Raw genomic sequence first — 16,003 nt, 5'->3', positions numbered from 1 at the left:
AATTGCTAGGATTTGTGTTTGAAGTTATTTTGTAGTACTTTAATATTAGAATCTGTAATTTATATCTTATAAACTATTTTGATTAGTTGGTAGTTAATTTATTTGTTTATTTTGTTCTGTATATATTCATTTATTTTTTTAATGTTTTTATTTACTACTGCTATTATTATCATTTGTTTTTTGGACTATTTTGTATGTTTATTAAATTCAAATTAAAAGAAAGATTGAGTATTACAAATTGAAACAATTAATATTTCGTTAAATAATATTATTGGAGAATTACACAATAAAAACCTACACAAAAAACTAAGTTTAACATTAGTAATTGAAATGGAGAAATAAAAAGAGTTAAACTTGACATTAGGACAACTAGTTTAAATAAAAGTACTTATGTATTCAAATAATATATATATATATATATATATATATATATATATATATATATATATATATATAACTTTTAAAAAATAAATAAAATGTTTTAAAATTTAATTATTTTTCAAAAAAGTTATAATTTTAGTTACATAAAATATATTTTTATCTATAAAATAAAAATTTTATTTATATAATAAAGTGTCTACTTTTTTTTTATGTAATACATTTATCATCCAGTTTATAAGTTAAACTTAAAAAATATTTCTATCTCAATAAATTAGTTTATTATCTTTAAATTTACAAGACAAGAGTTTAAAAACTAGTCTATCTATAGCTTATAATCATATGATATGACTTTTTTTTTTTAAATAGGTTCCTATCGTACTAATATTTCTTTATTTTATTTAAACTTATTTTTAATATAAATTAAAGTATATTTATATAACTTAAATAATGACATAAAAAGTTTAAAAAATATATAAAATGTTGAATTTGATAGCAAACAGATCAATCTGGGAGGTGCACAACTATTCATTGAATAGTAAAGTTAAAGAAAAAAGAGGAACTGAAATTGATTGAAGAGTAACAGTAAAAAAAGAAGAAGCTGAATTTCTCATCTGCTGTAGAACTATTGGAAAACAAAAACCATTTCAGTGTCATATTTTTTCTCATTTTCTCTAATGAATTATACATTAAAAATACTATCTTGAAGATGGTGTTACTCTGTTCATAGAAATAGAAATCACAATTCTAATATCTTACTTAAGCCACATGAGTGTTTTACTGCTTACACCAACTTAAGTTAAAACTATTTAAATTAGAAACATTTATGGAAATTTATGGAAATAAAAATATGTTTAACAGTTGAATTCAATTTGAAATTGGCTAAAAATATAATTTATATTTAAAGAAAGATAAATTTGTTTGGCGGTGTCAAGAAGATAGAAAGGTTTAATCTAAGAATAATATTGGTGAACAAAGTTCTAATATCAAATATTCGGAAAATTATATAAAGAAAATTAAAAAAAAAAATTACGCGAGTCACTTTATTAAAGTTTAATAAAATGAATAAAAAATGTCAATTTTGACTAATTAAAAAAAACATTTGTAAAGGTTCGGTTGTAATAATTATTGCGATTTTTTATTTTTTGAATGCAATTTTCAAAATAAAATTATTTGGTAAAACTAGAGTTGAGTTTTAAGTCAATTAATAATAAAATATTGGAATATTAAAATCGTATAGATCATACTAACAGTAAAAAGAATGATATGTGGAAAGAGAAATAAAATTAAAGAAACGAGTGTATAGATAGCACCTACCCTATTCGTTGAGCCTTCTTCCTTCGGAGTGTGCCGCCGCAGAGTAATCATCTCTTTCGAATCCAAACTCCATTTGTGGCGTTGACTAGCAGAGATGGAACAACCACCCTCTGAAGCCCTGGAATCTTTGTCTGTCTCAGATTCTCAGATCCCTCAGTCCTCCAGTTCCACACCTCAGTAAGTTTTTTCTCCGCTTTTTCTCTCTCCCCAATTCTTTCTTAGGGTTTCCATTTCACTTTTCATTTTTAATTTTGCTCGCAGATTGAGTCCCGAAGAGAAGTTTAAGATTGTGAGGAGCGTCGGAGAAGAATGCATTCAGGAAGACGAACTCCTTAACCTCCTCACCAAAAAGCCCGAACCCGTTTGCTACGATGGTTTTGAACCCTCCGGACGCATGCACATTGCTCAGGTCAGTGAATATCTATTTTCATAAATTTTTTAATATTTCTGTTATGTACTTTGACAGAATGGAAACAAAAATACATATAAAAAAGTAGTTTATTGATTGGGAGTAGTTGATTACTTGCGTTCTATGTTGAAGGCTTTGGAATTTTTTGAATGAGGTGTAGTGTGGTGTGGCTGGCGTAATTGTTGTTCATTTTTTCATAGTATGCTATTATTTTAGGGTGTCATGAAAGCAATCAGTGTGAACAAGCTCACATCTGCTGGTTGCCGTGTCAAAATATGGATTGCTGATTGGTTTGCCAAGCTGAACAATAAAATGGGAGGGGATTTGAAGAAAATTGAGACGGTTGGTCGTTACTTGATTGAGATTTGGAAAGCTGTTGGGATGGATGTCGAGGGAGGGAAAGTTGAGTTTCTGTGGTCTTCGAAGGAGATTAACGCCAGAGCTGATGAGTACTGGCCTCTTGTGTTGGATATAGCTCAGAAGAACAATCTAAAAAGGATTATCAGGTTCATTTCACTTTCTAAAATGCCTTTCTATTTATTCTTGTTAATGGTGGCTTTGGACTGGAACTGATGTTGTGTTTTAATTTTATGAATTATAGGTGTAGCCAAATAATGGGACGAAGTGAACAGGACGAATTGACTGCTGCTCAGATATTCTATCCATGCATGCAGTGTGCGGACATATTTTTCCTCAAGGTACATTTCTTTTTGCACTATATATTTGTGCTTGCATCGATTAGTTAATGTATACTTTATTAGCTTGTCATCACTACAAAATTATTCTACATTACCTTATAAGTTCACAATGGATGTTAGTTTACTGTAGAGAACTCGTCTGAAGTAAATAGATCTGTCATTGTTACAACGCTAGCATTAAAAATGGAAATTGTTATAATGTGTTAATTATTTCTACCAAGTATAGATGATCTCTTCTCTGAACCTCAACTGTGCTGCTATTGGGTTTCTAATCTTTGGATGTTTAGATACTGTGCTGTTATTGGGTTTCTAATCCTTGAATCTTCAGATATTATTGTTACTTATGTCCTAACCTCTGAAACTAGTTGTCAATTTGCTTAAAAAACAATCGTATAATACATAGATGTTTCTTTTTGCAAATAGGCTGACATCTGCCAATTGGGAATGGATCAACGGAAAGTGAATGTTCTTGCTAGAGAGTATTGCGATGACATTAAGAGGAAGAACAAGCCCATTATCTTGTCACACCGTATTCTTCGAACTTCCTTTGAAATAGTGTATGTTTAAGTTTTGTCTCTGGCTAACTGTGTTTTGGCGGTGATTTGCAGACATGTTACCTGGTCTGCAGCAAGGGCAAGAAAAGATGTCAAAAAGTGATCCATCATCTTCTGTTTTCATGGAAGACGAGGAGGTAAGTACAAAGGCCTATCAATTGTCATTTCTAGTTGCATTCTCTTTTGTTTATAGGACGGGTCATGAATTTTTTTCATTTTGAAAAAAATTGTGAAAATATAAAAAGGGCATAAAATGTTTAGCATGAAGAAATATGTCGTTCTGCTTTTTATGCCAATATATAACTATATGTTCCTTAATGATAAATGTTTTTTTCAGTGCTTCCTTTTATTTGTAATTTCCCGTTTTATTTTTATAATTAAACTTATTGTGTCTTTTTAATTTTATATTTTGATATAGGCTGAAGTGAATGTGAAAATAAAAAAGGCGTATTGCCCACCAAAGATTGTGGAAGGAAACCCATGCTTGGAGTACATTAAATACCTTATCTTACCCTGGTTTAATGAGTTCACAGTGGAGCGTAGTGCAGATAATGGAGGGAATAAGTAAGTTATGCTATTTTATCTGCTTGAGCTTAACATGCCTTTAAAGTAGTCGTTTCTTGGATCTTTTTGTTTACTTGTAGTCAGTTTTACAATTATTTTTATCTTTTCTTCTGCGCAATGGTTTGGTTGATATTTGTTCATGCATCCATCCAATCTAGGACATTCAAAAGCTACGAAGAGCTTATTGCAGACTATGAAAGTGGAGAGCTACATCCTGCTGATCTCAAACCAGCATTGTCAAAGTCATTGAATAAAATTCTGGAGGTGATGATTTTTTATTATGTTAATGTGTATATTTTTAACTTCCTAGTTCTAAAATCTCATTTCCCATTATGTATTCTAGGTTGTAGTGTTCTTACAATGCTTTGGAACAGTGCTTTAGAAGGGTTTGGTACATATATACTGAAAGCCTGTTGCTGTTCATAATCCTATTATCATATTGATTTAATAATTTAATGGTTTGAAATTTTAGCAAGGTCCCAATCTGCAAATATCATATTTTAAACTGTTTGATCCATTAGCTTCTCCAAGTAAAACATGACCATAGCATTTGTTTAATCCATCTTTTCTCGATTTATGTGTACAAAGTACAAATCGTGACGTTTTTCTTTTGGGCTTAAATGGCTTCTTACATAGGCTTCAATTATTAGCCTATCTTGTTTCGATTAAGTTTATTCAACATGGGAGAGGAACTGATAATTAGACTCCAGAGATGCTACCCTTATGTTTAGGCTGGCTCTGGATATTATATCCTAGTGGTAGCATGTTCTCACTATTGATTGTGAGCTTGTACAACGCCAGAATATCGTTATAGCATATATTTTATGAGAACCCAAGTTGTTTTTTTTATCATTTTGTCTTCATTTCTAGTTTGTGGCATAAACTCAATTTTTTTTTTGGACTATACACAGCCTGTAAGGGAACACTTCAGGAAGGACAGCAATGCCAAAGAGCTACTGAAAAGGGTCAAGGTGAGCCTTGTTTTTAAATTTAAAATACTTCATACAATCATTTGGGTGTTATACATGCACACACTAAACTTGATTTTGCTTTGCAGGCTTACAGGGTCACCAAGTAATTTTCTGATTAAAAAGACTTCAGGCTAATTCTATTTTTTTGCCAAGCAGCCATATAGTTTTCGTGTTATGGAGTGATGCACTTTTGGACGTGTAAAATGTGGCAGAGTCGTTCTCTTTAGAATGAGTAACTTTATTTTTGTTCGTGTATTTCATTTACTTGAAATATAGATATAATGTGTTAATTTAATATTTGTGCTTTCTTATGCAAGACATGTCGTAGTTTTAATTAATCACGATAAAATAATACTGACGTGCGTAACAAGCAACTGTCTGTACCTGGATTATTTTGAAGGTCAACATTTTTACTTCTATTTTTTTTAGCTTAGTTCATGGATCATTGTCATCAGGTGACATTGTAAATTCTCAAATTTTTAAATAATATTTATGGTAAAAAAAATATTATTCACGTCGCTATTTTATATGTTTATTTAATGACGAGAGTAATTTTCAAAATATTATAAATGCTAATGGGCATATGCTTCGGAGAAAAACGGTTTTAGAGGAGAAATATATTAATGTTACTATACCTACAGTTAGGGATGGCAACGGATACGGGTAGTGGTTATCTGCAATTCGACTCGTCGGATAAAATCGTATCTGCTACCCGACCCGTTATTCGTTGGGTACCCGTTTAAAAAATATTCGTGGGTATTTTAAAACTTGTGGGTACTCGCGAATATCTGTAAAAAAATATATATATATTTAATACATTTTAAAAATAAAATTTAAATAAAAATACAAATATATATAATATAAATTAAATTAAATGTAAATTAAAATTTAATTTTAATAAAATTTAAACTAATAAAATATAATTTTATTTTATTTTTAATTAAATTTAATTAAAAATATATATAAATTATTTATTTTTTAATTTTTTGCGGGTAACGGATACCCGCGAGGCGGATAGTATACTACCCGTACCCGACCCGTTTAGAAGCGGATATTAAAATATCTGTTACCCGTTATCTGCGAGTAGTAAATATTCGCGGATAGTTACTACCCGTCACGGATTTTATCCACAGGTACCTATGTTCGCGGGTAAAATTTTCATCCCTACCTACAGGTGCCTTGTTTTAGACTTTTTAAACATGATTTAAAAATTATTTATATCACTTTTGTATTTACATTAAAAGTGAAACGAAGTTATGTGTATTTTAAAGTAAAAAAACAATGTAAATTTAAATTAAAATAAAATTTTATAGAAATTATTTTTAGAATTCTATTTTTCAATTGTAGTGTTTTAAGATATCCTTTTTGGAGGTGATTGGTTTTAGACTCTCTTTTTTCTAGTCTTAATTTTTTTCACCTTTTTCCTCTAAATGTTGGTACTTTTTTTTTGGAAAAATTAATTAAAAATTGTTTCATAAAATAAATTGTTTCATATATTAAAAATGTAAATTTGAAATAGATTTAAGAGATAGGAATCTTTTTTGAAAAAAGAAAGTAACAGTAATTGAATCGGGTATCAATAACTATTCGCAACAAAACATTCAGAGGTTTTGAATTAGTAAAAAGTAAATTTGAGAAGGCTGACGAAGGGGGAGATAAAGAAATCTTAAAATGAAAAATACAAGTGCTCATCCAATTTTTTGAGTGTAAAAATAAATATAGAACAAAGAATAATAATAAGAAATAAATTTTATTTAAAATGTATTGATAGGATAAAAAAAATTCTTTATTATTTTATACAATAAAATTATTAATTTGTATAGGTTTTATAGTTAAAGGCATCTAGAATTACTCTTAATTAACTAATAGCGGAAAAAACTAGTATTGCAATACTTTTACCAATAATCATGCAAGTAAAATTATTAATTATAACCAATATAGTTAAAGCCATATATAAAATTATTCTTTATTAAGAAATAGCGGGAAAACTAGTCTAATTAACTTTCATACTAAATTCTAGATCAGTAAAGTGCTTTTCATATGTTCAACTCTCTTAAGTCTTTACTTTTTATTTATTTTTTAAAATATTTCCCACTGAATTTAACAATTTTAAAATTTATCTTTCATAATCTTAAACAAACAGAATAGTAATGTTTTTGGATGAAAACTGTAAAAAATAAATACTTTTTGTACAATCTTAAAGTCACTTTTATAAACAAATCTTGAGTTTACACACCAAATAAAATAATTTTAACTTTTTTCATTGGCTGATAAGCTTGATTGATCAAACTAAAATATTTGATAAATAAGATTATTTCATTAATTTACAAAATTAAAAGCTACATTTGTTACTTATTAATCCTGTAACATTCTTTTTTTTTTCCTTAATATATCGCCCTTCTCGGTAGAACAGTCTACATGTGAACACTGAGATAATTCAAATAAACTCTCTGCACCAACCTTCGGTTGAACTTTGTGATTTGATAGTCTTCAAAATAAACAAGGGCAAGAAACAAGACATATATCAAAGAGATGTGTTACTGCAGAATTGTTAAATGAATGTTTTTCAGCTCCACCTTTTCTTTTCAGAATAGTTTGATAATGGCCCCAATTATTTAAGATGGAACACAGTCAAGAACAGAGTTTTGGGTTAGAACCTAGCTTCTTTTACCTGCCACAGTTTAGCTAAATAGTACCTGCAATATGAGAGGATTGAAGTTAGAAACATAGTTTGTTAAGTATCTCTGCTACACCGATTATCTCTTTATCACCTCAATAACAAATAGTTAAAGTAATTAGCAGTAAAACCTTGCTAGCAGCATTTTTAATCATTCCAAGTTAATGAATAATGGACAATTTTATATTCGTGAAGTTGGAAAAATAATTATAAATCTCAAAGTTTAGAAAAAAATAACTTCTCCTTTATTCAGTCTTATTACACACACATATAGAATATGACATTGATATCCTAGTAAGAAAAACAAGATACAGCAAATATATAGAATTGAAAACAATAAGAATTAAATCTGAAAGTTCATAAAGTATCTTGACAAAAAAGATAGAAAGGATTTATGGTATGAACAGTAAACTTTGTCAGAGAAAATTAATCCGTTATCTATGACATGAAATGGTCATACAGAATGTGTTGAGGCAGTTTGTATTATATGTATGCAAGCTGTTGAGGCTCCACAGATAAAAGAGGACAAGCGATAATAAACATATAAGCATACATGTAATGCATGATTTTAATATTTTTGTTAACTAACAAAAAACTGTTGATAAATAATTTAATTCCATGAATTAATAAAAAATTAATAGTAGGTTGCCAATATTTTTCACAAATGATAAACCAATGAAAGTTTGAAAAGGCACTGAATATCATACGTTAACATGTCAGCACAAGCTAAAGATATAAGCAGTCACTTAAGTTAATCAGATTACTTTATGATGAAATAACTAAAACATGGTCGAGTTGACCAACGTTGAACTTACAAGTTACATATTGACAGTAGTATCTAAGTCTTCATAGAGACAGAGCCATTAAACAAAAAGCACAGATGCATCGGAAGCAAGCTAAGTCATAATGTTGATCATGATCAACATAGCCAACAAGCGGTTGCATAAAATATAAGAATAGGTGGCACCACCGACCAATATCCCCCCTGTCTCTTTCCCCAGTCAGTGTCATCCTTGCCATCTTGCTGCAAAGAACCAAAATTCAAGAACAGAAGATATAATTTGTTTTATAACCATTAAATTACTTACCAAGAAAATGAGAGAATGAGTTGTAGTGGCCAGTCTAAGGGATCAACAACAACCAGCAGCCATTGCAAAAGGCAAAATTATGAATAACTCCAAAAAATTTATCGTTATACCACAAACATGGCAACTGGGAAGCTTATCAGTTGATGATGAATGTGTCTGAAATCCCTTGAAATTTGGCACTTTTTGGTAGTGGCCATTGTACCTCAACAGACGTGCATCAAGAAAATTGGCCAAAATCTCTTTGTTGAACTCTGCGTGCTGAGAGATTATGGAAGCAAAGACATTTCCGTCCATCATAATTAGAATAATGACAAGTAGGCATTTCCACCTCTATAGAGGAACTTTCACGTTTTGTAGGCTCTTCATAACTATGCCAATAATGACGACTATCATTTGAAACAGAGTTTTATTGGTTGTGCATTGTAGTCCAAATGACCATGTTCGATTCACATATCTCTAACCTCGACTAAACTGTGAGCAGGTAGTTTTCTTAGTCCCGCCTCATTTGCCATGATATCTCTAACCTTCTCTGCATCTCTCCATCTTCCTACAGCAGCATAAAGTTTTGCCAACAAAACATAATTACCGGTGTTTTCAGGCTCAAGCTCAAAAGTCCACCTAGCAGCTACCTCTCCAAGTTCAACATTCTCATGAATCACACAAGCTCCCAGCAGTGCACCCCATACAGCATGGTTAGGTGTTATAGGCATTGATCTAATAAGGCTATAAGCATCGTTCAGTCTACCAGCACGTCCAAGAAGATCAATAATGCAAGTATAATGATCAACATGCGGAATAATTTGCTGTTGCTTGAGCATAAATTTGAACAGAGAAAAACCCTCGTCAACCAAACCGGCATGGCTGCACGCCTGTAGAACACAGGTGATGGTGACTTGATTTGGTTTTACTCCAGATTGTACCATCTGATTGAAAAGTTTCACCGCCATTTTTCCATGCCCATGTTTTCCATATGCAGAAATTATTGCACTCCAAATAATAATATCCTTGTCCTTTAGAGGAATTATATTAAAAATCTGGTGAGCATATCCTAAACTTCCACACTTTGAGTATATATCGACTAGAATACTTGCTACTTCAAGTCTGTAAATAAATCCAGATTTCATAAGGTAAGAATGAATGTTCATTGCCTGTAGGAGATCGGCAAGAATAGCATATGCAGGAAGAAGACTCTTACAGGTTGCATTGTCAGGTTGTACACTTTTCACTAACATTTGCTTAAAAAGTTTTATTGCTTCTACTGCAAGCTTATTTTGTACGAACCCAGATAGAAGAGCATTCCATGGGGCCGTTCTCTTCTTAGAGGTTCCCATAAACACTTTATAACTGACGTTGCCGTGATTACATTTGGCGTACATATCAATCAAGGCAGTTTCCACAATGACCTCAGAATCGAGCTTTTGCCTTATTGCCCATGCATGGAGACACTTGCCATGTTTCAAATAAACCAAACTGCCACATGCTGATAGTATAGAAGCTATACTTACAGAATTAGGTTTCACTCCTTCACACTGCATCATGCGACAAAGCATTAAAGCACTTCTAGCATCCCCATTCAGAATGTATCCATTAATCAAAGTTGTCCATGTTACTACATCTTTCTCATCCATCTGATTCGCTAGCACGCGCGCTTCTTTCATCTGAGCACACTTAACATACATGTCCAGCAATGCATTCCTAACTACAATATTTCCCCAAAATCCTTTCTCCTGAACCAACCGGTGAACCTTCCTCCCAACCTCCTGATTTTTCAAAAGCCCACAAGCAGGCAATACTGAAACCACGGTTGCACAATCAGGCTCCACACCCTCATCCACCATTCTATCATAAACCCTCAGTGCATCCTCGGCACAGTTATTCCGAATGTACCCATTTATCATGGTATTCCAAGAAATCACAGTCCGTTCCTGCATCAAGTCAAAAACCAGTTGGGCTGTTTCTTTCTCCCCAGCATTCATATACATTGCCAACAAAGTGTTCTGGACGAATGTGTCAGAATCGAAACCAAACTTACAGGCCTGCCCATGAACTCCAACTCCCACATCAATCAAAGACAGGTCACCACAAGCCTTGATAACAACCGGGTAAGTGAATTTGTCAGGCAAGGTCTGACCCAAGTCAAGCATTTCAACAAACAAGTTGAGGGCGTCAAAGGGGCGCCCAATTTGGACATACATCCTCATCATAGCATTCCAGGAGAACAAACTCGGTTGAGGCAACTTCTTAAACAGGTGGGATGCATAGGAAGCGTGGTGGCATTGCGCGTATGTTGTGGCAAGTTTAGAGCAAAGCTCGGGGGAAGAGAATAGACCAAGTGTGAGCATGAATGCGTGCAGTTTTTTGGTTTCGGAAAAGGATTGCAAAGACGAACATTTTCGCAATAACGATTCGCACTGTGCTGCAGTGGTCACAAGCATCTTGGCTTTCTTCATTGAACCGTTCGTTAATTCGTTTATGCAAGTTGATGCTCCTAAGATTATAGGTTTCGGTTTACCTGGACCCAGTTCAATTTTTTTGGTCTAAATGAAAAATTATAATAATTCATGCAAAAAAAACATAAGTGAAGAGATCAGAAAATGGGCAAAAAGATATGCCTTTAGGCTCTATCTGGAAATTCGAAGACAAGGGAGTGTTGCTGTTAAGGGATAATCTTGTGTCTTCAACATAGTTTCAAAATTCGATTCTCTTATACAAAAACATCTATTTAAATATATAAGTTTATTAACTAAATTTTAATACCTTTAAAAAATAGTCATTAATGTTCAACTGAATAGAAAATAAATTGAAAAGAAAAAAAGTATTAAAAGATATGAAAAGGTTGTTAATTATCTGAAATTTTATAATGGTTGGATTAATAAAAATAAGGAATGTTGTTGAATGATTTATTTTTCACTGGTTTAGTTACATAGAAAAGTAGAAGAAAATAAGTATAAATATTATGAAAAGATCAGTGCACTCATATAATTAGGTTTAATTTTAAATCAATATATTTTTAATTTAATAATGTGATGAAATAGTATACACCTGATTTTTATAATTGTTTTATATAAATATAAATATGTTGTCAAGCACCCTATGTTATAGTTAAAAAGAAAAAGAAAAACACTCCAATTCCCTTCCAAATCTTTGTTGTAGAATCCACTCATTCCTATCACTTTTTCCTTTTTAATTTTTTTATCAAACTAAAATTAATATTCTCCTCATCCCAAATTTATGAAATGAATAAATAAGCCCTTGTTTGTCTTTCTAAGTGTAGCTTGTATACTGAATCCTTCGATTTGCACAAGTATCTTGGACTTTCTCCTTCTGCACCCCCATAAAATTCTTTAGCACCTCTCATTTATTTTAGAATTGAAATATGAAAGTAAATTTTTTGGATTTTCCTTCCTAAGCAATTTGTGGATTTTTGGTTGGACTTTCTCCTTCTGCACCCCTATAAAATTCTTTAGCACCTCTCATTTATTTTAGAATTGAAATATGGAAGTAAAATTTGTGGATTTTCCTTCCTAGCACCTCTCATGACTATTTGCAAAATTATTAGATTTTGATGGAAAAAAAATACGTGTTGACTGAATTTGGAGCACCTTTTCCGTTCTTTATATCCATCCACCACATTAAAGTTAAACTTCTACTTTTGTTTTATACATTAACTTTTAAAATTATTAATTTCTGGTATGTTATTTTATCTGTGTTCTCAATTCTTTTGCTTCCTACTTTTCAGCACCATTTCACAAACTTCATATTCTTCTACATGTCTTCTTTTATCATTTCTAGTTATGAAAATAATATATATATATATATATATATATACACACACACACACGAATTAGGATGTATATTCTACTTTTCTTCAAGGACCCATCAAAATAATGTAAACCCTAATTAGGGTTATATTTGGTGGGAATACGGTTGGAGCAATTTTTGTGGTGGTGCTGATAATCTGTGAAAAGAGGAAAACACTGTCCATAAAGATAATACTTCTTCTTTGTACTATATATCTTCACATACAATGCAGAACATTTCTTAACCTACGCTGTTAATGTCACTCTTTTAGAGCAGCATAAGAACATATTATAGTATGGATACACTGCTAACAACGACCTCAAAATCTGCATAATTAGCATGGCGTTGAAACTGATACTAACATTCCTTTGTTGCTTAATTTGTTACTCATATGTAATAAGAAGATGCCCTTTGCATGTGTCTAAATTATTAAAGAAAAATGTTTCATTATTAAACAGGGACTGCATGCATTCATGGGAGAAAAAATGATTGTTTATTAAATATTAATTACTATTAATGATGTTTTCTCTCTCTTAAAGAATCATTATCCAGGACTGCCTTATCTGCAATGAAACTCATCTATGTTTGCTGGGAAAACAAAAAATTCCTTTTTGAAGAACACAGTTTCTATAACGACGTGGCTGAAGACAATTATTTGCAGAAGCTGAAATCTTTCAAGAGTTTCATCTCACACCATAAACATGACGTAATGTCTCATTTTAAGTTTATGTCAATCTCGTAAAACCGACCAACGCCAAAGTGGAGAAAAAAGAGCACTGATTCAGATTATATAAAAATGAGGAGGAATCTCACATGCAGAAAATGAATAGCTGTCACAGTGAAAAAAAGAAAGAAAGAAAAAATGAATCGAGGGTGGTATTTTAGAGTTGTGAGAGGAACAACATATCCTGATGGATCCTGTGTTGTAAAGCACTGGGTGTGGCATTATACGACATAGAAGATAGAAGATCCTCGTCTATTATTCCCTGAATGAAAAATCACATCCTCCACTTCTTCAACAACCCTTTAGCTTTTTCCCCCCTTCTCTTTTGGAACGGAAGTGGGTGTGAATAATGGACCTCTTTATTTATATGACCCATCATATATATATAAACCAGAATCTCTCTTCCTACACACCCCCACCTATCTCTTCTTTTGTAATCCTCAAGCTTCCTTTTCCCTATCTCCACCTTCTATTTCCTTCTCTTCAACCTTAATCGTTAAGGCAATAGAGAGAGAGACGCGTATACCCACCGCCTTTTTCTTATCAAAACAGTTTTTTCAAGTATTGCTCATTACCTCAATGATTTTGGAATCCTCATGAAATCATGTGTTGACGCGGACTCTTAATTTCGATCTTCTGTACTTTGATCAAGATTGAGCAACCCATTTTTTTTTAATATAAAGATCAAACATATGCTTCGTTTTCATATATTCTTTCTCACTTTTATATATTTTTATTTCATGTGGGTTTTTATACTGAATAACTATATTTAAAGGTTTATGACAAACACCGAACTAATTCAACTATAAATAAATTAAAAACTTAACTTTAACTTTTCTTTTTGTTTTGTGCATGTGATTGTTTTTTACGTATATCAACTTAGTCTCATATAAATTCATGGGTTGTTAAAAATATTCAACCTTGTTATCCAACTTTAGTCTTGTAATAGAGTAAGCTTATTGGTGGGTGTTTGATTAATAAAAAATAAAGTTTATCTTATGATAATATATAGTTTCGTATAAATAAATTGTAATGTATTTATATGTAATTAATTATATCGATCCCAATGAGGGACGGTACCATACCATTAAATTAGTTTCCTTACCATTGCTAAAATTATGAGACGTTGTATTTTTATAAATTTTGATAAAAAAAAAGTACCCAAGAGGGTAGAAAGAGAAGATGCGTCAATTAATTATATGTAATTAATGTATGGATGGAGAAATAAATAAAATAATAAAATATATGAATATTATAATTCTAAAAGTATAACATGTATGGTATTTGGATAGAGGGAAAGGTATGGAAAAAGAAAACAAAAACATTTTCTTTCCGGGTATGTGTCTAGCAAGCATTGGATCCCCTGTAACGAGAGAATATATAGATATACTTGTTAGATGTTTACACTAAACATATTTATATAAATATATATTTTATACATGATATTAGAATGTGTATAAATTGATTATGACTAATTCATGATAATAAAATGTTATAAGAAATTAGCATAATCCTATAAAGTTGGTCATCAAACTCATAATCTAGTACCGACGATGTGTTGCATGAATTAAAAAAAAAAAGTGCATTTGTCGTATATTGTATATATATATCTCCCACGAGGCATGAGCAAATTGACATAAAGACATTTTATTTTATAGGAGAACAAAGTTTGTTTTAAAGTGTCATTAACAATCACATTAAGCAAAATAAACATGGTTAGTAAATGAGTGGAGGTATTTTTATCTTTGACAGAAGGAAGAGGAAAATTGATACCCTGTCATGTATCATGAATTGGAACATATTCCTTGGTCACGCGTGCCGTCTTTACACGCGCTGACCCATCAAACCACCAATAGCATGCATGCATATCCAACAAACGCCGTCCACTGGGGTCCACCGTGGACACGTCATCCTCTGCCCATATTACTACGACCCATCTCAGAGAGAAAAATTTAAATTTAAATTCTGATGGATCCGGATCACGCTTTACTTTTTTTTTTCTTTGTTTTTCAACAAGATATTCCTATAAGAGTTATAATCATTATTTTATAATAAAACCTAAACCTTTGTTATTCCTTTCACCAGTAAATGTGTGATATCTTCTATCACGGCACTTAATTTTCAAATCTCTCGTTATTAAATATTAAATGACAAGAACGGAGATATGATTTAGGAAAAATACTTTTAAATGTAACAAACAAAGTTCTATAATCTATTGCACGATATTTTGTTTCCCCCATTTGTTTATCTGGGATGCACTGTTATGACAAAAATATGACTTCATCGATAAACGTACACCATAAAAAAAATAATAAGAGACACATTCTAAAAAACTACTCTCGTGTTGTATAAGAAACACATTCTAAAAAATAATCATTATTATAAAATTTACTTAACACGTACACTATAAAAAAAATATTATTCTTTTAAATAAGTATAGTATTGTTTGCGTGAAATAAAATTTAATAATAGTTATATCGATTGAAAAAGTAATAGATTGATATAAAGCTAATCTAAGGTTAAACCATTGACAATCCTTTTGAAATGTGAACGCTACTGGACTCTCTTGACTGATACGCCTATGTTCCCTTCATTTTTTTTTTTTTAATTTAGATTGGTCCGTGAAATATATTAAAAAGAAGTCAAGTGAAGACAGTATAACGCCATGGAAAATGGAGTATTCCTTTCTTTATTGTCAAGTGTACAATAATCCCCATAAAGAAATACATACATGTGATAGATCCAAAATGATATTTAATCATACATAATTACTCAGTAAGTATGTATTAGTAACTAAGCGATATGGTATCATAAAAAATACC

At 31.3% G+C, this 16,003-nt stretch overlaps 2 protein-coding genes across 3 annotated transcripts; one reads left to right on the top strand and one right to left on the bottom strand.

Moving 5' to 3' along the window:
* Window positions 1–1,659: 1,659 nt before the first annotated feature.
* LOC108335039 (tyrosine--tRNA ligase 1, cytoplasmic) lies at window positions 1,660–5,186 on the top strand. The gene is made up of 10 exons (XM_017570957.2): window positions 1,660–1,872; window positions 1,957–2,104; window positions 2,321–2,610; window positions 2,706–2,802; window positions 3,226–3,331; window positions 3,411–3,493; window positions 3,775–3,920; window positions 4,079–4,184; window positions 4,832–4,891; window positions 4,978–5,186. Exons 1-10 carry the CDS (start codon window positions 1,790–1,792, stop codon window positions 4,996–4,998), a joined length of 1,140 nt encoding a protein of 379 aa, XP_017426446.1. The 5' UTR covers window positions 1,660–1,789; the 3' UTR covers window positions 4,999–5,186.
* Window positions 5,187–7,164: 1,978 nt separating this feature from the next.
* LOC108334750 (pentatricopeptide repeat-containing protein At5g39350) lies at window positions 7,165–11,318 on the bottom strand. 2 transcript variants are annotated; one of them, XM_017570691.2, is made up of 3 exons: window positions 8,657–11,318; window positions 8,384–8,592; window positions 7,165–7,587 (listed from the first exon to the last, which is right to left on the bottom strand). In XM_017570691.2, exon 1 carries the CDS (start codon window positions 11,104–11,106, stop codon window positions 9,103–9,105), a length of 2,004 nt encoding a protein of 667 aa, XP_017426180.1. In that variant the 5' UTR covers window positions 11,107–11,318; the 3' UTR covers window positions 7,165–7,587; window positions 8,384–8,592; window positions 8,657–9,102. The 2 variants fall into 2 exon arrangements, with proteins under 2 accessions (XP_017426180.1, XP_052726118.1); XM_052870158.1 differs by having other exon boundaries at window positions 8,384–11,318.
* Between the last annotated feature and the right edge of the window lie 4,685 nt (window positions 11,319–16,003).

This window comes from Vigna angularis, chromosome 10, assembly GCF_016808095.1.
Source record: "Vigna angularis cultivar LongXiaoDou No.4 chromosome 10, ASM1680809v1, whole genome shotgun sequence".
Lineage (NCBI taxonomy): Eukaryota > Viridiplantae > Streptophyta > Magnoliopsida > Fabales > Fabaceae > Vigna > Vigna angularis.
This window is presented reverse-complemented; position numbering and strand designations above follow the sequence as displayed.